Source organism: Macaca fascicularis, chromosome 4, assembly GCF_037993035.2.
Source record: "Macaca fascicularis isolate 582-1 chromosome 4, T2T-MFA8v1.1".
Taxonomy (NCBI): domain Eukaryota; kingdom Metazoa; phylum Chordata; class Mammalia; order Primates; family Cercopithecidae; genus Macaca; species Macaca fascicularis.
Window position 1 is genome coordinate 41,240,129 of NC_088378.1, and position 22,058 is coordinate 41,262,186.

General features: G+C 38.6%; 1 protein-coding gene across 4 annotated transcripts; it reads right to left on the bottom strand.

Annotated features, from left to right (window-relative positions):
* Positions 1 to 1,077: 1,077 nt before the first annotated feature.
* On the bottom strand, positions 1,078 to 21,068 carry IFNGR1 (interferon gamma receptor 1). 4 transcript variants are annotated; one of them, XM_045391463.2, is made up of 9 exons: positions 20,890 to 21,068; positions 16,773 to 16,811; positions 15,456 to 15,536; positions 10,597 to 10,711; positions 9,583 to 9,755; positions 7,787 to 7,959; positions 6,942 to 7,128; positions 4,178 to 4,305; positions 1,078 to 2,235 (listed from the first exon to the last, which is right to left on the bottom strand). In XM_045391463.2, the coding sequence occupies exons 3-9, from the start codon at positions 15,493 to 15,495 to the stop codon at positions 1,630 to 1,632; spliced, it is 1,422 nt and encodes a 473-aa protein (XP_045247398.2). In that variant the 5' UTR covers positions 15,496 to 15,536; positions 16,773 to 16,811; positions 20,890 to 21,068; the 3' UTR covers positions 1,078 to 1,629. The 4 variants fall into 4 exon arrangements, with proteins under 4 accessions (XP_045247398.2, XP_005552012.3, XP_045247397.2 ...); XM_005551955.4 differs by lacking the exon at positions 15,456 to 15,536; XM_045391462.2 differs by lacking the exons at positions 15,456 to 15,536; positions 16,773 to 16,811.
* Between the last annotated feature and the right edge of the window lie 990 nt (positions 21,069 to 22,058).

Here is a 22,058-nt window from a genome sequence, read left to right on the forward strand (position 1 = left end):
AGGGCAGATAAAGGGTAGGAAGAAAGATATAAACAGCCCATAAAAAAACGAACAAAGAACAAGATGAGTTGGCATGAAAATATAAATAAGATATAAAAACATGCTCAAATTTACTAAAGAAATGCAAATGCATTTAATGCATAAAGTGTTTTACCGAGATTAAAGACTTATTTTAGTCAATTAGCTAGGGTGTAAAAACAGGTACTTCATTCACATTTGATGGGAGTACACATTGGTATAATTATTTTGGAGGGCAGTAAATATTACCTCTTCCTTGGCTATTTCAATTATTTTCATATTTTTGCTTTTCCCATTCTAATGTATGCATTGTTTATATAAAGTCTTTTTTTTTTTGGTAATTTTCCCAGAAAAGAGATCAAAGTCCGTTGAAGGATATTTACTTTCGTGGAATGTGATATGTACGGGGATATCAGTTTGAAAAGCAATTTACAAGACATTACCCCAAAATAAGTGACTGTATCAGTTTCACTGCAAACCACACCACTACTTTTTTCACTAATAGTATCTCATTTGTAATTTGCATTTTTAAGTGAAGAGAAATATCTTTCCAGAAACCAAAGAAATATGATTTGCTACTCATGTAAATGGTATTTCCATTTTTTTGGTGGATTAATTCACAGACTCATATTAATTTCTGAATACTTCTATCCTCTTAGTAATTCCAATAAATCCTTGTGTAACATATATATTAACTCTTGGCTTGCCTCTCACTGGGGATTCCTTCCACACCATGTAATTCTCAAGGTTCCTTCATCCATTTCCATGGCTCTGCCCACCACCTTTATGCTAGACTCTTCAATTCACGTGCTCTACAGCGAAGTCTTTTCTTCTCAAACCACTTACAACAGTGTAACGCACACTGGGTGTTAAACACTGAAATATAGACCTATAAGGACCATCTAAAAATATTAATTTTAGGGTTGTTTTAAATATTAAATATGAACGATTAGCAAATAATTCTATAGCATTAATGCATGGAAATAAGCAGTGGATATAAAAATATTCTGCTTAACTATGAAAGACTGCCGAAGTGCTTAAATAAATGAATATAAAAACGAGTTTTAAAACTCTTTATTTAAAAATCTCTAACTGTAATGTTTCATGAAAAATATATACATGTTTCTATTTACATATTCCATTAATTCTATTAGTTTGAATTAGATTTTAAGTCCAATTTTGAAAAGCTTGCAGAATTTCTTCTGAAATTAACCACTTAAAATTACTGTATGCATAAAACTTACAAAAACATATGCTATATCAAGGCAGAGAAAAGAAAAAAAGTGAAGTGGCTACAAAGGTCCCTGGGGCATCACCTGCTCACCTAGGAATAAGGAGTACTGGATACTGTTCCTTGTTACTGCTAACCTATCTGGATGTAAAGGGTCATAAATTACTTTTTTTTGTTTAAAAAAAAAAAAAGTCTTTGTAGTTTTCAGGCCAAAATTGAAAATGCCACACATCCTCTTTACACTTTTATCTAAAGTAAGTCACTCCCTTTGGTTGATACCAGCTAAGATACAATTTCTGAGATCATTATCTTTTCATGAAATTAAAGCAGAAAACTGTCCAGGAAAATGAGACTTCAGAGTTGGTGCATCTTAGCTGATCTCATGAAAATTCTTTGGAACCTTCTGTTGGTCTGTAACCAATCAAGGACTCTTTACGGCCATCATCCACAAGTAGATCCACCAGCACATGCGGTTTATCATAACCAAAGGAGGTGGGGGCTTTTATTACTGTTATGAGCTCTTGTCCTTCTGTTTTTATTTCACCTTTATTATTTGGGGGAAATTCTGAATCAGATGAGTTATGTGATTCCAGACAGCTGGAATCAGTATCAAAACCATTTCTGGAGTGATCACTATCAGAACAATTTCTGGAGTGATAGGAGTTTAAAGCGACGCTGCAGGGTTCAGACTGGTTACTACTTAAAGGTGAAGAACTCTCTCTCTCTATTGGAGTCAGATGGCTGCCCGGGGCCATGTCAGGAATGTTTTCTTCAGTAGTCACCACTTCTGTTATACTAGAAAGTTCTTCTGTATGCTCTACTTTTCCTGGATTGTCTTCGGTATGCATGCCTGGAACTGTTGCTGGAGACAACGGTTCTTCACAGACCACCTCCTTTTCTAAGGAACATGGCTGGTATGATGTGATGAGTGATACATATTTTGATTCAGGTTTTGTCTCTAAAGTAGCACTTCTTACCACAGAGATCTATGGGGAGAAAAATTGATTAAAGATAAAATATTGTTAAGCTTAAGTGCCTACCCTCAAAAAAACAAATGTCTAAAGTAATGGACCACCAAATGGCACATTTAGGATAACGGGTGAATCAGATGGCTGCCTTTTCTTTTTAATGAAAGGTACCATAGTAAGATTAAAAACAAAGTTTTAGCATTTTTAAAAAGCCATCAGATATCTTTATTATTATTATACCGTAAGTTCTAGGGTACATGTGCACAAGGATATCTTACTAATATACGTTGCTTTTTGAAACGTTACTGTGATGGTTAATAGTGAGTGTCAACTTGATTGGACTGAAGGATACAAAGTATTGATCCTGGGTGTGTCTGTGAGGGTGTTGCCAAAGGAGATTAACATTTGAGTCAGTGGGCTGGGAAAAGCAGACCCTCTGTTAATCCGAGTGGGCGCAATCTAATCAGTTGCCAGCATGGTTAGAATATAAGCAGGCAGAAAAATGTGAAAAGAGAGATTGGTTTAGCCTCCCAGCCCACATTTTTCTCCCGTGTTGGATGCTTCCTGCCCTTGAACATTGGACTCTGAGTTCTTCAGGTTTGGAGCTTGGACTGGCTCTCCTTGCTTCTCAGCCTGCAGACGGCCTATTGTGGGACCTTTGATCGTGTGAGTTAATACTAAATAAACTCCCCTTTATATATATATCTCAATACTTATATATATATTCCATTAATTCTGTCCCTCTAGAGAATCCAGATACAATTATCTTCCACATGTATGCATATTATGTCTGCAAAGTGAGCACATCTACTTAATATTCTCATTACTTGCCTTCATCATTGTAATTTTTAGTGGCTCATATTATTTCTTTATACTGATAAATAATTTCTCTAATAGATGTGGAAATGTTTCCAATTTTTACTAGCTATACAACATGTTAAATATCCCGCACATCTTTTTATTTATGAAATTATTTCCTTATAATACATTTTTTAAGAGTGGAGTGACTATATTGAAGAAATGGCATGTTTATGGCACTATTACACCGAATACCCACTGTGTGCTTTTCTTCTTACCAGGGCTAGATTACTTTTAACCAGCATTTACCCATTATCCTACTACTACTGGATATCCCGGTTTCTTTTTCCTTCTCTAGTGTAAAATGGCATACTGCAAGGTTGCTTTGTGCTTAATTACTAGTAAAAAATAAAATATTACAATTCATTTGTGAGTTGACTACTAATTGAGAGTTCTTATCTACTGTACTTAAAGGTAGTTTTTTTAATAGCAAATTTTAATGTGCCCTTTGAGCATCACAGATATTATTCCTGTCATATTTGATTCAAATAGATACTATTCTGTTACCTTTAAATGTTCTTTTCATCAAAGGCTTTGAAATGTTGGACACTGAAATCGTCAAACTCCTATGTTAGTCTCATTTTTGGCCAACTTTCCTTTTATACTCCAACAATAATGAAGTGTTTCCATATTAGCAGATCTTTCAAAGTCATGCTTTCTTGGCTCTGCACCTCGGCACATTCTGTCCCCTAGTGCCTAAACTCCTGTGTGTCTCTCAAGACTGCTCAGGCATTGCCTCTGGAAAAGCCATGACTAACCCCATCCCAAAGCTGGACAAAGTCCTCACAGGCTCAGGTATAAACCTTTGAACCTATCACACTGTATATATCCAATGTATACTTATCTTTTCTTTCCACTAGACTTTAAGATCTTTAACAGAATTGTCTGTGTTTTTGCCCTGAGAATTAAAACAAAACAAAACAAAACAAAACGTGCTGCATAGCAAAAGACACAGTATGTCATTTTGGATGTGTGGTAGACTGACTGATGGCAGGTGACATGCTGTTGAATATCATTCCACTTTAAAAACATAATTTAAGAAACTATCAAAAATGGTTCAAGTTAACCTTTTAGTGTGTACAAAAAAAATTAAATACATTACCAAGGACTTGGGTAATATTATGCTTTTTTCCTTCAATGGATTAATCTTCTTAATATAAAAACAGATCAATACCAGGCTAAGTACTAGAAAGAGTAGTAAAGCAGCAACAACTGGAATCCAAAGAGAACCTTAAAAAAGGCAGAAATTGCAAATTACAATTAAGATGGAATACTGCTATTGTCTATCAAAAAGTCTTAGTGCCATTCTTGAATAGATTTACACATTAGTGATTATGGCCAGAGTTTTAAAGAACACTGAAGGAAGCAGAAGTTAGGAACTCTGAGTAAAAAATTAGGTATCTGTCTTGGATAGCAATATGATTCCTCCCAGCTCTGCAATTCTAGAACTTTCTGGGACTATTCTGCTATGACATAATATAGTTAAAATAGCTTTTCCACAATAATTTCCTTACAGCACTACATACAGTATGTTTCCAGGGTTATGCACTTCTTTCAGTTAAAAATGCAAAAGAAGAATTTAAAAAATATCTCTCCTTAGAAATAAATTCTGGCAGCTGGGCACGGTGGCTCATGCCTGTAATCCCAGCACTTTGGGAGGCTGAGGCAGGCGGATCATGAGATCATGAGATCAAGAGATTGAGACCATCCTGGCCAACATGGTGAAACCCCATCTCTACTAAAAATACAAAAATTAGCTGGGTGTGGTGGCGTGCGCCTGTACTCCCAGCTATGCGGGAGGCTGAGGCAGGAGAATCACTTGAACCCGGGAGGTGGAGGTAACAGTGAGCTGAGATTGTGCCACTGGACTCCAGCCTGGTGACAGAGCGAGACTCCATTTCAAGAAAAACAAAAACAAAAACAAAACAAAACAAAAAAAAAAAGAAAGAAAGAAATTCTGGCAGTGTTTATAGCTCTTAAAATGATTTAGCCCCCACTCCTCAGAATTTTCTGTTACATTTATTTATTTCATGACTGCAAATACTTATAAAGCTTCACAGATGTACATGCACACAGGAATGTTGCACAGGAATAAAGTCCCCTTAATTACAAACCAGACATAAATAATATAAAATAGGAAAGATCTGTGTCCAAGCACAGACATCTAGAATCACCATTGTGTATTTTGCTCTAATGCTGCTTTTTATTTCTGCAGCACAGTCTTCAGTATTTTTTTTTTCATAGTTCTCTCTTCCAATTAACAGCACTGTAACATACTGTAGCAATGTCTGGCTTCCTTTAGGGCATTTTGTTACCTAGAATTTTCTAACTATGGAAGTTACTAGTTAATGAATGCTTCTATTACGCTTATCACAGGATGTGAAAAAAGTTAAATCATTACAAAAGTAAAAAATAACTACAAAACCACTCCCTTTAGTGTTGTTAGAAGTCCCATGGGCTGAGCAAGTGCTGGCTGCAAGGCATTGAGGCAAGCAGGCAGGGGCTGCTGCTCAGGAGCCACAGCGATGCTACCGTGTGGCCATATTATCAGTGCAGTTTATAATTCAGGCTAAAAACAAATCTGGGGCATTTGCAGTATTTCAAATTTTGAGCATTAAGAAGGGTTTTATTTTTCAAATAGCATAATGAAAATTAGCATAAAATGTACTGCACTGCTTTAAGTCACCTATTTGAAACCTTCATATAACGGCTGGAAGTTATTATTATTGAATTTTAGGTGTTTGTTCTGACTCTTCAGCCTATATTTCCATTCTTCGAAAATATACTTTTATCATAAAATTTTAGTAAATTTTTAAACCTATGAAATATATTCTAAAAAAATCCTAAGAAAAAATGTATATATATCTATATATATACACCCATACACACAAAGATAATCATCAAAGCATGAGTTGTCATAGTGAAAACTCCTACACTCTTAAAAGTCCAAAAACAATAAAACATTAAATACATAATTTATATAGTGAAATATTCTACAGACATTAATGAAGTATCTGAAATAAAATGGAAAAATATTTATAATATATGCTTAAAGCAATAAACAAAATCATATATACTATACAATATGATCATGTCTATGTAGAAAAACTAAAGAAAATATCAAACTGTGAGTAATGGGGTACTTTTGCATGGTAAAACTACAGATCATTTTATTTCTTCTGGCTTTTCATATTTTATAAATTATCTATAATGAACACTTACATTTCATAACTACAAAGAAAAGTCCAAACTTCTTTAAGATACCTGACACCTGAGAGTAACAGTTCTAAAGTTCAAGTTCTAACATATATATCTCTACCTCCCAACCCCCCATATTAAAAGATGAAATAAAATTAATTATTGTAAAATGCCATAAAAATGATCCATTATTTATTATTTAAACCCATCTATAAAGTTTTCTGGATATTAACCACAAGTCTTTGTCCAGTCCACATCATACAGTTGTAATCAATGAGCGTTCCTGCTCTTCAGTCTTTAAATTACAATCCCCATAGAGAACATTTTAGTGGATTCATAACATCTTGCTATGGTGAAGTAACAAACTGACTTATAATTCATAATCCTGAAATGCAAACATTTGTGCAGTTTTATGTACTTATTATATTTTTTTTCTTTCCTGGGTCAAGGGGCCATCACATGGCTTTCCAAATTGGTTGTTCTGTATCTTTTAATGTGTGAGAAACTGCTTTATTTTTAATTTTGAACTTTTCTAAGGAATGGAACTAATGGAACTGAATATTGTTAAAACAGATCTTTTGAAACTGCAAATGAGTTTGCTTTCCTCACATGATCCTGTTTTAGTTACTGCTCCCTCTATATTTAGAAAAAAAATGGCAAGAATTTACCTTTTATGCTGCTATTGAAAATGGTAATACAAACTTCTTTTGACTTTTCAGTTGTAACACCCCATACATGTAAGACTCCTTCTGCTGAAACACAGTACTGAGAATTCAGTGAGGACACTGGAATCACTAACTGGCACTGAATCTCGTCACAATCATCTTCCTTCTGCGTCAGTATTTTATACTGGATCTAGATGGAAAAAGAAAACAGTGAAAATGCACAGCTTCTTTTAATCTGCATTAAAAAAAAAAAATCACCATACTAGTCCTGGTCAAACAACTGAAGAAAACATATGTGACTGATTTGAACCTGTCTAAAAATAGCTTTGATATCAATAAGTCAATTTGTTACTTCAACATAGCACGATACTATGCATCTGTTATATTCCTTATAAAGACGGTTAATTTAAAAACTCAAATTGCAGGAATGTTTATTGTTAGTTGTTAAACTAACAAATGTTCATTTGTCCTACTCATTTGTCCAGAAACTTAGCTGGTGAGAAACAGAAGTATTAATATTACTTTACATCACTGCCAATGAGGAAGAAAATCCTCATTTTACCAGTGGAACAATGGAGGTGTACTGGGAAAAATCCTAGATTAGAGCTGTTCTGCTAAGTGAAGCAAATAAAAACGTAAATGTATTCATGTAGTCAGTGTTAGTGACTAACTCCGTATCATTTTTGCTTTAATAGCATTCACATATTTTTTCTTATCAAAATCTATGATCTGTGAGTCTTGCTTGAATATTTATAAGCATTGTATTTTCATTACATTACAGAAAGAAACAACTTTTGCTAGCTACACAAGAATTTCCATTATGAAAAATGTGAAATAGAAACACATACCTCACTTCCGTTCATTCTCACATACACATTGTACACCTTAATGTAACAGGTAGTTTCTGGATCATAATCGACTTCCTGCTCTTCTCCATTTACAAAAACTGAAGGGTGAAATACGTCAATGATGATTTGCTTCTCCTCCTTTCTGATATCCAGTTTAGGTGGTCCAATTTTTCCTGGGGAAGGAGGAGGAGAAAGTATAATAAGTACTTGGAACTTCATGGTACTTTCATAAAATTACCAGAATCTGTCAATCAGCCTATTCTTTTTTTGTTCTGGTTGTTCTAAAGCAGGACCACATTTAAACCACTCCACAAATATCTAGAAGATAGTCTCAGTGTCCTTTATAAACAAATGTTTCATAAATCTTAGGAAATAAGTACTCTTATCTAATCTAAATGCCTCTTTAGCAGTTTAATTTCATTTCTAGTTATAAACAAAAATAGTTATAAACTTTGGTTTAAAAAAGACTTCACATAATATAAACTCTATTAAGTAATTTTTCCTTTATCTTTGCTTCTGTGGATTAAGAAGCCTGGTTTCTAAGAAACGCTTCAGAAATGGCATTAGTTACCTTCCCTCACCAAAACTTTTTACTGTGAAAGATGAGAACTTACTCCATAAATGTTTATTAGGTCTTTGATGTTTGAGACTTTGTTGGTGAACCATTTATCTAGTCTTCACATATTACTGTGTACCACTGTGTGCCAGGCAGGTCTGTTTTTAACGCATTACTGTATCCTCAGGGCCCGGTATACTTTCCGGCACATAGTAGGCCCTTGATAAATCTATATGGAAAAAAATCTAACATGCAGATGGTGTGGTAATCAGATGACAAAAGTGTGGACTCTGGGGAAGAAAAGTATTTAAAGGGCAAGGAGAGGAACAGCCTGTAGAAGAGACCAAAGAGGCACAATCTGAAAGGCAGGAGCAGAGCAAGGAAGTGAGGCTAGAAGGAAAGGGACCCAGGGGCTAGAAGACCAGGGAGGAGTCAAGTGACTAAAGGTGTCTTTCACCCAGGAGTGAGGGTCTGAGAGCTAAGGCAGGATGTCATAGTTCGAAAACAGGAACTGGCACTAAAGATTCAGGAGTTTGAGGTGACAGCAAACATCAGGTACACTATGGGAGTGGGATGCTGGAAGAGTGAAGACCTGAAAATCACCGTGGCTGAAGAGAATAGGGAACTCTGCAAATTTTAAATGTATTAAGGTGGTATTCAAGCTCCCCGGGCATTAAGAATAAGAGTTAGCTGCCAAAGTCCTTAGTGAATATAACTTACAAATGAATGACAAAAGATGGGAAGGGCAAGGGTGGTGCAGGGGACCGCTGGGCAGCACAGACCCATAATTGTATGAAGTGGAAATGTCATAGCATAGAAGCAGCAAAGTGATGGCCACCTGTTAGCCCTATTTTGTGGGGCTTGAAAGAAGGGGAGGAGGATACAGGTTGAGTATCCCTTATCCGAAATGCTTGAGACCAGTAATGTTTTCGGTTTCTGAGTTTTTGTTTTCTGGATTCTGGAATATTTGCATTATACTTACCAGGTGAACATTCCAAATCTGAACATCCAAAATGCTCCAATGAGTATTTCCTTTGAGTGCCATGCTGGTGCTCAAAAAATTTCAGATTTTGGAGCATTCTGGTTTCCAGACTTGGGATGCTCAACCTGTACTCTCTAAATACCTCCAAGTGCTTCTTAAGCACTGTGATAATTTTCAGCAACTGCTAATAAAAGCAAATATATAGAAGACATGTATATTTTCCAATTTAAAATTTACATGTGTACACATTCTACTCACCATCTCGGCACACAGCAAATTCTTTTGACTTTGCATAGGCAGATTCTTTTTGTCCAACCCTGGCTTTAACTCTGACCCAAAGAGAATTTGATGGATCACCAACGTGATCAGAAATATTACAATAATGATGAGAAATACTGATGCAGGCATCAATCCATTCTGCATTCTTAACACTAAAAAGAATTAAGAAATGTGAAGATAACTTTTACTGTTATTAAATAAACTCAAACCATTTCTGTCTGTGCTTTGCTTTTTATTCACAGCACAAAGCAGTAGAAAGAGCAGAGTAAGAATAGGATGGAGACGCTAAAGAAAGTAGGAAGCCCTTACTCTTTAGTTAGAAGAACTACAAACTCCGTTACAGTAAAGAGGCTCAATTCAAAATGTAAGACGTATGCAAGCCACATTCCACATTCAATTTTTTAAAAATCTGCTTTTTTAAACAACTCTAAATTCCATTAATATACATGTTAATTATAGGACTAAGCACATTACAAAAACTAACAGTTGTCAAAAAAGTTTTTTGAAATTTATATTGTTCTACTAAAAACTACATACACTATAGGAAGACAACATACTAACTACGAGACGGAGTCTCGCTCTGTCGCCCAGGCTGGAGTGCAGTGGTGTGATCTCGGCTCCCTGCAAGCTCCGCCTCCCGGGTTTACGCCATTCTCCTGCCTCAGCCTCTCGAGTAGCTGGGACTACAGGCGCCCGCCACCATGCCCGGCTAATTTTTTGTATTTTTCAGTAGAGACGGGGTTTCACTGTAACTATTAGCTTTATTTGTCATGCTAATCTCAGTTTAGTGATACTTCTCTACTTCAATACTGATAAGGAAGAGGAAATAAGAGGCAAGAATATCTGGCAAAGAATTTACATCTTTAGCACTTTTGGACATCTACAAGCAGTTCAGGATGTTTTGCCACGTGGGAAGGATGATGAAAGCAGAACACAGTTGCGGAATTTGCAAGGACCTAAACAAAAATGGATAAATCAAAGAGTGACACTCACCCATAGTTCTTTACCTCTACGGTAAAAACAGGGTCCTGTGGCATGTTCTGGTACTCCCAATATACGATGGTGTTCATGTTATAGGACTCAATTGTAACATTAGTTGGTATAGGCACTGTAAGAGAATAAAAAAGTAAAATGGACAGTTGTAAGAAACTAACATTAATATTGGAAAACCTTATTGTAAGATGCCACATTAGTCAGATACGTATATTTGAAGAAAAGCAGAATTCACCAGGATACCAAAATTATTTAAATTAAGAGTAGATATCCAGAAGTTAATTTTATTGAAAAATCTATAAAGAATTCTGATTCATTTTAAATTATGGAAACATTGCAATATAAAGGAAACACAAATACATCATGAAGCAATAAATTCTCATAATATGATAGAAGTTTTATAATCAAATGCACTGACTACTGTAATAATCATCCTCATTTCATCACTAGACTTTTCAATATTTGATACTGCAGATTGTATTCAACATTGATATGGTTTGGCTGTGTCCCCATCCAAATCTGAACTTGAACTGTATCTCTCGGAATTCCCATATGTTGTGGGAGGGACCCAGGGGGAGGTAATTGAATCACAGGGGCTGGTCTTTCCCATGCTAGTCTCTTGATAGTGAATAAGTCTCAAGAGATCTGATGGGTTTATCAGGGGTTTCTGCTTTTGCTTCTTCCTCATTTTTCTCTTGCTGCCACCATGTAAGAAGTGCCTTTCGCCCTTGCCATGATTCTGAGGCCCCCCAGCCATGTGGAACTGTAAGTCCAGTTAAACATCTTTTTCTTCCCAGCCTTGGGTATGTCTTTATCAGCAGCATGAAAACAAACTAATACAAATGTCTACAGAGGAACTGGCTACACTAAGGATGGCCTCTAAAATACCACCAACCTCTCAACTCTACACATAATACTATTATGCCTTCAACACTTTTTCTGTAGTACAGGAATAGATACCTAAAGATTGAATAATGGAGCCACACATTCATTTCATAAACATTCTGCTCTCTGGGGTGTGCAGGGCTTTTTACAAAACATACCCAACATTTCTTCTTGCCTTCACTCTTTTAAACCTTTCAGAAAACATCTGTTGATAAGACTTGAAAGAGTCATGCAAGAGGACAGACAGAAGTCATTTTAACATCTAATCAGACACTACCAAAATCTAGTCATTAAAAATAGTCACAGGCCAGGTGCGGTGGCCCACACCTATAATCCCAGCAGTTTGGGAGTCTGAGGTGGGAGGATCTGTTGAGCTCAGGAGTTGGAGACCCCATCTCCACAAACAATTAAAAAATAAGCCAGGTAAAGAGGCCTGTGCCTGTAGTTTCAGCTACTTGGGAGGCTGAGGAAGATTGCTTGAGCCCAGGGGGTCAAGGTTGCAGTGAGCTGTGACTGTGCCACTGCATTCAGTTCTCTTAAAAAAGACCAAAAAAAAAAAAAAAAAGGTAGTCATTTTTCCCCACTGTTCAGTGTAAAAGGTTGTTATCCAACACCCCTTGGAAAACTGAACACATACACTTCTCCTTTCTCCCTTCACTTCTTTATAAACATGAATGTATACAGTTAGCGATGTGACCCCAAATTTATGGTTATTCAATCTCACCTAGCTGGAACATTCTTTTAAACATGATTTACTTATATAATTAAAACAAATAAATGAATGGCAATGTGGACAGGAACAGTGGCTTCCAAACATAACTTATAATCATCCTCAAAAATTGAGAGAGGGACAGAAGTTTCTATTTTTTCAAAGTGCCTTGGATGATAATGATTATTTATATCAAGCAGACTGCTTAAATAAGAAAAATACTCCCTGGGTCAAACATTAATAAACTTGGGTTCTTTCTTGGCCACACTGCTAAATACTTCAGATTTCCTGATCTTTCAAGTGAGGTGTTACTTTCATATCCCTAAGATATTTGCTTACTGATGAAGGGAAAATCTATATTTTCCCCGAAACAAAAATTCTAATATTCAAGACCAAACTGGTATATTGCCTTAATTTACAGTTATTTAACATACATATTATATTTTCAAAGCAGAACATGGATCAAGAGTTATTTAGGTAAATAATTGGCACTAATGAACCATTAAATGCTATCATCATTATTATTTTCTTTTTCTGATTATTTTTTCCTTTATTGCAGTGGTTCTCTGTGGGAAGTGATTTTGTTGCCCAGGAGACAGGCAATCAATGTCGGTAGACATTTTTGGCTCTCACAACCTGGAGAAGAAATGCGGGGGGTAGGTACTGCTGGCATCTAGAGGGCAGAGACCAAGTGTGCTGCTAAATATCCTAAAATGCACTGAACAGCCTCCACAACAAAAAATAATATAGCCCAAAATGCCAGTAGTGCCAAGGTTGAGAAACCCTGCTTTATGTTTACAATTTAAGTGTTCTTCTTTAAAAAAAAAAAATTATGAGGAAAAACTAACTTAAAAACAGAATGCTTTACAGTAAACCAGTATATTTCATGGCTCCCCTCAAACAAATGAATAGATTTGGTTATTGCCAAAATATCTAACTTCTATATTATTTACCAAAATGGTGTAATAATTTGGGCCAAAAGGTTGAGATGATAAAGCTGGGAGGGTCTGAAGATTCAAATACTTCATACTACTAACTTGACCTTTTTGTGGCCAGTGACCAGACACCTAGTTTTTCTCCTTCTGCTTCCAGAAGCGCTGCTGAAGGCTGTTGGTACCTGCCATCTCTGGTTCTCTAAGCAACTTCCTCGTAGGTGATTCCAACAGCACTGCTCTCGCCAGAGTAGCCTTGGCTCTTTGTTTTTTGTAGAGTTCCCATGGCTATTCATAGCAGGGTATACTGAGGCTTCCTTAAGAGCATCTTTTTTCTATCACATGCTTGCATCTCAACCTCCTGAAACAACTCAAATACTTCATAATCCATATTTTAGGTAGTAATAAGTCACTCCTCTTCACCTGGGTTCAATCAACATTAATATCAAATAATAATCACACATATAAACACACTTTTTCAACCAGAAAAGAGAGGTACTTGATGCTAAGAAAACTCATACTAAATCTGAGCCTTCCTTCAGAGGCCATTTCTTCATTTTGGCATTTTTTGCCTCTTGAGAGGCTGAGAATTTTCAGACCAGGTGGTCCTGGTTTCTTTTTAACAGTTCTTCCCATGATTGAGCAGGCTCACCTGTTACCATAAGACCCAAGAAAAAAACCAGGTGGCACTTTCAGCACTTTGCTTAGAAACCTCCTGAGCTAGATCACACAACTCCTCAGACATTCTCTACTTTTGGTGTCACTGAAAGCTACAGTGTCACTCAGCTTTCTGCCACTACATAGCAAGGATCGCCATTCCTCTGGTTTCCAAGACTGGAAATCCTTCCCTTCCTTTTAAGCCCCATGCCTCCACTTTTTTTTTTTTTTTTTGAGATGGAGTCTCACTCTGTTGTCCAGGTTGGAGTGCAATCTCTGCTCACTACAACCTCTACCTTCTGGGTTCAAGTGATTCTCCTGCCTCAGCCTCCTGAGTAGCTGAGATTACAGGTGTGCACCACCACACCCGGCTAATTTTTGTATTTTTAGTAGAGATGGGGTTTCACCATGTTGGTCAGGCTGGTCTCAAACTCCTGACCTGGTGAACTGCCCACCTGGGACTCCCAAAGTGCTGATATTACAGGTGTGAGTCACTGGGCCCCGCCTAAGGCCTTCTTTTTAATTATTCCCAATAGGAATGGCTTTATAATGGTATCTACTCAACCTGAAATTCCTGTATGTGTCAATCTGCATACCAGAATATCAAAAAAAGTGCATTTGTACTTAGGAAGGGGCTATTGAATCACACAATGGAAAACTACAAACAGGAGGAGGCTTGTGCAGCATTAGATTAGTTTTTAATGGGAACCAAAGTATGTTTCCTATAATTTAAGTAAAAGCCTGATATGGTTAGACTAGGACAAGGACTTAAATCATAGCTTTCAAAGCAAGACAGACAGGTGGTAGGAAGAAAAGATTTTAATGATTTATAGAAAAAGAAATTACTACTAGGTTAAAAGAAAAACGTACACCCAAAAGATGTAACCTGTGGTTTTTAATGCTACCAGAGGAGAAACTACGTGGTTATGAGACATCTGCCTTTGTTTTGCCAAATATTACTTTTTGTCAAATATTATTTGCCAAAATAAGATGACAGACATAAGCAGTTTTCTTAAGCTTCAGAATTTTGTAATGTGAGGTTTAAATTGTTATATATTCAGATTAAATTAAGGCTTACAATAAACTTCTAATATATTTATACTATGTAAATAAAAATATATGCAGAAATAGCAAAAGAGTATTATTATCTCTGGGGCTTAAGAAAAGATCTTACCAGAGTGATTTCATGAAATAAGATCATCTTACAGATTTTCTCATCTCTTGAAAATGCCAAGATAGATAGTTTTGTGTAGCTCATGTTGCTTTTGGAAACGGGCTCAGAATTATTTAATGTATTACATCTGCATACTATCCGGAGTAAACTTTAGGTATTTTAAGATCTAATTCCCAGAACTCCTGTACAACTCACAGCTAAGAATTTAAGAAAACCAAACACAGGAGAGAAGAATTTGTTTTTCCTAACACTTTAATTACAATGCAGAAAAAAAGGAGGGCCCTGGTTAAAGCCAACTGTTTCCTCAGACAGCTGATAAGCCAGAAGAGACAGGATATGAAAAAAGAGAGACAAAATAAAGGAGCAGTGAAGATCAGCAGGTGATATAGAGCAGTGCTACCGATGGGACAATAAGAATGTCACAAAGGACCAAAACACAGCAGTCGTGATAGCTCTGCAATAAATGTTGGTGAATGTAGGGTGGATGGCAAACTCCAGATACCTGCAGTATAGTCTGAGGACACTGGCCATTTCCTCCGCATACATGGGTGACAGGAACCAGGGCTGCTACCTGTGCTCCGTCCTGTAACCACCAAAAGCATCTGTGTCTCTTCAAAACACGACAGCCCGAGGAGTTCATCACCCATCTTAACACACTAGTGTCAAAAGACTGTATAAAAGTTATGTACACCTATGGTGGAACGGGGCTATGGACTCTACAGAAATCATCCGACAACCTGCTCACCAACCTCTTTCATGGAAGAGCACACTGAGAAGCATAAGGAAGTGAGGATGAAGTAAACTGTTGTTCTGGATTTTAAGTCATCTGACGCTACAACTCAAAAACAAATGTTTCAAATTAAAGCATCTGGATCTTTTCTGAAAGAACAACCCTCAGAAAAGATCTAACACCTTCTCCATGTTAAAGATACAGGGACAGGAATGGGGACTGTCACAAAGGTTTCATCTGCATGGCAAACAGAACCAGCATAAGAAATCCACACCGAATAAATGAAAAGTACCAAATCAAGGCCTTTGTATTTTTGTCAGAATATATTTGATTACAATCTACCTCCTGAATGGCTTCCGGTGCTGATAAAATGACTATTTTTCTGAATGCTTTCCAACTTTCACCTTAGCAAGGAGCCGCATCCCCCAGGTTTAAGCTGAGTAGGACATTTTGGGAATTCTTGCATGTGATGTTTCAGGTGTTCACTGAAATCTTCTAATTGAAATTTTTCTTTTTAAAGAGCCAGGCATAACACATAGTGGCCTGCAGTGAACTTGTAAGTAACTAACCTCCCCTATATTTTTCCCTCACACCACCACCAAGTTGGGGCTTATCCAATAAATATCTGCTCAGCCACTTTTCTGACTTGAAATCCAGGACTTTATTCTTACTCCTATTTATCCAATTTAATCTAGTTGGGTTTGGCCTAGCATTAGTTATGACTGGACCAGACCCATCTAGTCCCTGAGAGAAGTCATTTCTCAATACTACTTGTCTTTTGGACTAACTCATTCTGAATTGAGAAATAGTTTAAGAAATGAAAAAACAATGCAGGCTTTTCCAGTCTACTAAAAAAAAAAAACTATTTTTGTCTGCTGGAAGAGATGGAAGAATGAGTTAGATGCTGAGCCTATTTTAAGTTTCTCATACTGATCTGGTCAAGTTTGTCTTTTTAAAAGCCAACGCAATTTCTCACATAAGACTAAGGGAATTTAATGTTTAAAGATATAGTTGTTAAAATAATAATGCACATTATTGAATAATTCCTAAAATATTAAGTATTTACTACAAGACACAAAATGTGCTCACCTTTTTAATGCATTACCTCAGATATTCATCACATCCATCCTGTGAGGGAGACAATGTTATCATACATATTTTACCAACGAGAAAACAAAGCCTTAGAGAAGTTACGTAACGACTTGACAATATGCAAAGTTTTGTTGGTTTTAATTAAGAAAAATGCTTCCAACATCTTTGTGATCGTTTAATAAAATAAGGGGTAAATAACCTCCATATTTAAACTGGAATTGGAGAAGACTATTTTCTGGTGACTTCACAAGCATCTGTTTCAAGTAATGTTTCCTGATTTTATTACATTATCACAATTATGGCCACTGCAAAAGTCGAACAATGTATTAAAATGAATAATTTCTTAAAAATGCCCGAGACTTAAACAGATACCTAGTATTCTGATTACTATGCATTAGGATAATCTAAAATAAAGATACCCCTTTAGTAAGAAAATTACAAGTAAATTCCTTTCTGTTAGGAATTCACTTCATTCTGGTTCAAACCTCATTCTGATTCTTTGTTCACTCAAAATTGAACCATTAATTACTCATCTAGTTTGTAAAACAACTGCACTATTGGTATGCTGCCAAATTTTGTAAGACAGCTGTTTAAAACTATTACTTTTCTTTAGGTTTTCATACACACACACACACACATACACAGATGAGACAGAGTCTTGCTCTGTTGCCCAAGCTGGAGTGCAGTGGTGCAATCATGGCTCACCGCAGCCTCGACCTCCTGGGCTCAAGTGATCCTCCTACCTCAGCCTCCCCAGTAGCTAGGACTACAGGCACATGCCACCACACAGGGTTAATTTTTGTATTTTTTTGTATAGATGGGGTTTTGTCATGTTGCCCAGGCTGGTCTTGAATTTCGGGGCTCAAGTGATCCTTCTGCCAATGTGCTGGGATTACAGGCATGGGGCACTGCTCCCAGCCTAGGTTTTCTTTTATATAGAACCAAAATGTGGTCCTTTCAAAGTCTGTATGAATCATGAATCAGAATAAAGTGAAAAAGAAAATTTAATACCCTATTCAATAAATATAATTAAAATGTATTATCCTGTGTATTTTGAATCTCGGAAATAACTATAGAATCCAAAGAAATAGTGAAAAATTTAAACAGTACTCAAGGCTTTATCCTAAAGTCAGATAATTAGTAGGAAGCATAGCTGATAAACTGTGCAAGGTCAGTGAAGAGCCTTGAGGTTGGTGTAAAGTCCAGCCTAGCTCTTCAGCTATTACTCAGAGTGGGACACCCATCTGGATGAAGAAAGCCAGTGGCACACCCTGATTCACTTAAAAATATATATACTACTTTTATGTGTAAAAGTGTATGAAGAGTGAAATACTACTGATTAAGTGGCACATACCGATTTCATTTTCACTTAAGAAGTATTAATGAAAAGCCCATGAATGTAACACAATACATTCCTAAACACTTGGATTTCCTGGAGACTGACTATATCACTATATTCTCTTGTCTGCTTCCCTGTTCTTACCAGGCCCTCTCATCTAAGATGAACTTTTATAGAGTCAAGCCCAGCAACAGTAAGAATAAGGCTGGGAAGCTAAGCAAGAGCCAGAGCATTGTGGGTTTCTTCCTACTTTGGAGATTTTGTGTTTTAAATTAACTTTAAAAGAACAGGGAACACAACAAAATCTAGAAAAAATGCACTGAAAAATCTAGAGAAATGTGTTAGAAATGCACTTTAAAAGGAGGGCTCACTAAAACTAATGAAAAGCAGGGCCGGGGTGCCTGTCTCTGCTAGAAGAGTCAGGAAAGGCTTCACAAAGGTGACCCCAGTTTTAGAACCAGAGGTACAGAGACAAATTCTAAAGTTTCTGCAGAATATGGAAGGCTGAAGTTGATCTTCCCACGGGAGGCAGACAGAAAATCCTCCTCCCAGGGCAGGCTACAAGGACGTGCAATTGTGCACTCATAAGGGTTACATGCTTAGGAGCGCTCCGTACTCAGAAGGAAGGGCCTGGCACTTGCTTTTATGCTATGCCTGAGCTAGCATTATCCTCTTTCTCTGCTGCCATCCAGTCAGAGGGCTACTAACTCTTCCTTCTAAATGTTCTTCTAACTGTCCTCTTCTCCACTTAAAACTACTTCTCATTGACTCCAACTTAAGCAGCAGCCTCCTAATGGGCCTTGTGTTTACCCTCAAACTACTTTGTAAGATGACTGGTCTTTCTAAATGGCATGTCTGATTCTGCATTAAATCATTTCCCTTTGTAATTGATAATCCAATGATGTCAGCATTAGTAAATAATGACTGACTTCAGCAAGGCATGGTGGGTGTATTATTTTGTTGGCTCAACACCTGTACTTCTTTCAGGCACGCCATTCCGCTTCTTCTGGTAACCCAACCCCACCCTTTACGAGAATGTCCTTCCCATGCAAGCTGGCACCTGAACCTAGCTGGGCAAATCAGAGCCTTTCCCTGGGATTTTGTTAGGATGGCGGAGGCTGCAAGATGTCAAAACCCAGAAGCTGTCAGAATCCATGATTCCTGCCAAGTGTGGAAAGCTGTCAATGCCAACAGTCAGAAATAAGAAATGGAGAGTCCTAGCAGTTTGGGTTCCTGGTTCTAGCTTCTTGAGACCCACCTGGCATCTCTAATTTTCTGTTTAACTCTGGTTTTTCTGAGACAATAAATTCCTCTTTTTGCTTAAGTTAATAAAGCTGGGTTTCTTGCTGGTACACAATATGGCAATTCATTATTTGGTTCGTACTTCTCCACCTAACCTATCTCCCCTTGTAAGCTCTCACACACAGTTTATAATAAAACGCTTAATATTCCACGAATTCAACATGCCATCACACCTCTGCACCTCAGTCTCTGCACCTCTGGTTCCAACACTGGGGTCACCTTTGTTAAGTCTTTGCTGACTTCCCTAAGAGAGACAAGCACCCCAGCTTGCTTTCCTTTAGTCTGTGCCTAAGTGCAAGCTCTTCCGGCAAAGTACTGCAACTGCCCTTGTGGATGACTGACTTGAGCCCGGCAGAGCAGTTAAGAACTTGGACTCTGGAGCCAAACTGAGCAGCTCCCCACTGAGTGGCTATGACTTCTCTGCCAGTTGGGCAGGCCTCTCCGCAACTCAATTTCTCATTCATAGAGAGATAAATAACGCCTACTCTAGAAGATTGTTGTGAACACAGAACCAAAACGTGGACCTTTCAAAGTCCGTATGAATCATAAATCATAATATAATAAAAAAGAAAACTGAATTGAAAAGGTTTACTGATTTCTCTGGAGCTCGTAATCACAATTACTCTGCACTCAGAAAAGCCATCCTCAACATTTGTTTCCTAGGAAATGTCAATAAGCAGGTGGAAATAAAATGCTCCGAAGAACAAACCCAGACGAAGAGACCTATTGCCAAATCTGCAAGTGAGTGCCGGCAATCCACCACTTCCAGACTGAGAGTGGCCACTTCTCAGCTGCCACTCACTCCTCAGCTGGCGACAGAATGCATACTCTCCTGCTCTAAGCACTTTGAGTCTCCCCCGTAAGAAGTATTTAAGCCACGAACTAAGACCACGATGTCACATGCTGATCAGGACATTCACAGTCATGCGTCACTTAACGATGGAGATCTGTTCTGAGAAATGGAGAAATGTCCCCTTAGGCAATTTCTTCGGGAAGTAGCGCACTGACACAACCCCAGATGACACAGCCTACTGCTCTAGGGCATGAACCTGTACAGCCTGTCACTGCACCGAACACTGCAGGCAACCGTAGCACACTAGTGAGTATCTGCGTATCTAACCATAAAAAAAGTACAGTAAGAAAACGATATTATAATTTTATGAAACCACGCTGGTCCACATTGACCGGCAACGTCCTTCTGCAGCGCACAATCATATTTAAAAGTGGATTACAAGAGTCAGAAAAACAAGCGGCGTGATTTGTTGTGGCGGCAACCAGGGAACTGACGAGTGCAAACCACTGGGCCCCAGTGTCGCGACCCAACCTCGCCTCCCCGTCGCACGCTCAGGGCCCGACGCAGGGGTCCCGAGAAAGGGCGACCGCGGAGAAGCGGGGCGGGGCTTCTCGGCTGGGGCGGATCCCGCCCTCCCTCTCGTCCCCACCCGGCCGCAGCCCTGCCGCGAGCGACGGTACCTGAGGACGACCCCAGATCCGCGGTGCCCATCTCAGCCCTGCTCACACTCTGCATGACAAGGGGCAGAAGAAAGAGGAGAGCCATGCTGCTACCGACGGACGCCGGCCCCAACCCACAGCTACTGCGGACCGGGCCCGGCGCGAACCTACAGCCTCCGCCTTGCGTCACTTCCGTCACCGAGGTCTGTGTCGGCTGCGGCAGGAGGCTGGACCAGGGCGTGGGCGGAGCCAAGTCCGGGAAGCCGCAGGAGGCGGACTCAGGAGGCGGACTCAGGAGGCGGACTCAGGCGCCACACCCCGCCGTGAGCAGGGCGCCCTGCGGTCGGGACCTGGGTTTCTCGGTGTGGGAGGAACTTGAGTGCAAAGGTTAAGGTCTTTCAGCCTGGCACCTCATTCTGCAATTCTTCTTCCAGTTTTTTTCAGTATCCTGGGGTTGCGAAAGTTTGCATTAGGCCACAGCCGAGCCACAATCCTTGTTTTACTAACTCTTAGACTTCACCTGGGTGTCTTGGAGCCTGACATTTTTAGAAAAGAAAGAGACTTCAGGCCGGGCGCGGTGGCTCAAACCTGTAATCCCAGCACTTTGGGAGGCCGAGACGGGCGGATCACGAGGTCAGGAGATCGAGACCATCCTGGTTAACACGGTGAAACCCCGTCTCTACTAAAAAATACAAAAAACTAGCCGGGCGAGGTGGCGGGCGCCTGTAGTCCCAGCTACTCGGGAGGCTGAGGCAGGAGAATGGCGTGAACCCGGGAGGCGGAGCTTGCAGTGAGCTGAGATCCGGCCACTGCACTCCAGCCTGGGTGACAGAGCGAGACTCCGTCTCAAAAAAAAAAAAAAAAAAAAAAAAAAAAAAAAAGAAAGAGACTTCAAAAGCCATTTCCAGTCCCTGCTTTTTCATTTGGGGAACCTAAGACTTAGCTAGTGAAGTGGTTTGTGCAGGTTCCTACAGCCCAAATCAAATCGGCTTGGCCAAGAACTACTTTGTTCTTGGAGAAAAAAACTATTTGCATTACCTTCTCAGCAATTCAGTGTCAAATCAGTTTATTAGGCAGCCTCTCATGAAGAGGTCTGCTCTCTTACCTCTCTGGGTTTGTCTGTTATTTTGCATCTCTCCCATTCCACTGCAGTCACGTTGCTAAATCATTCAGCGCTTGTGCTCAAACAT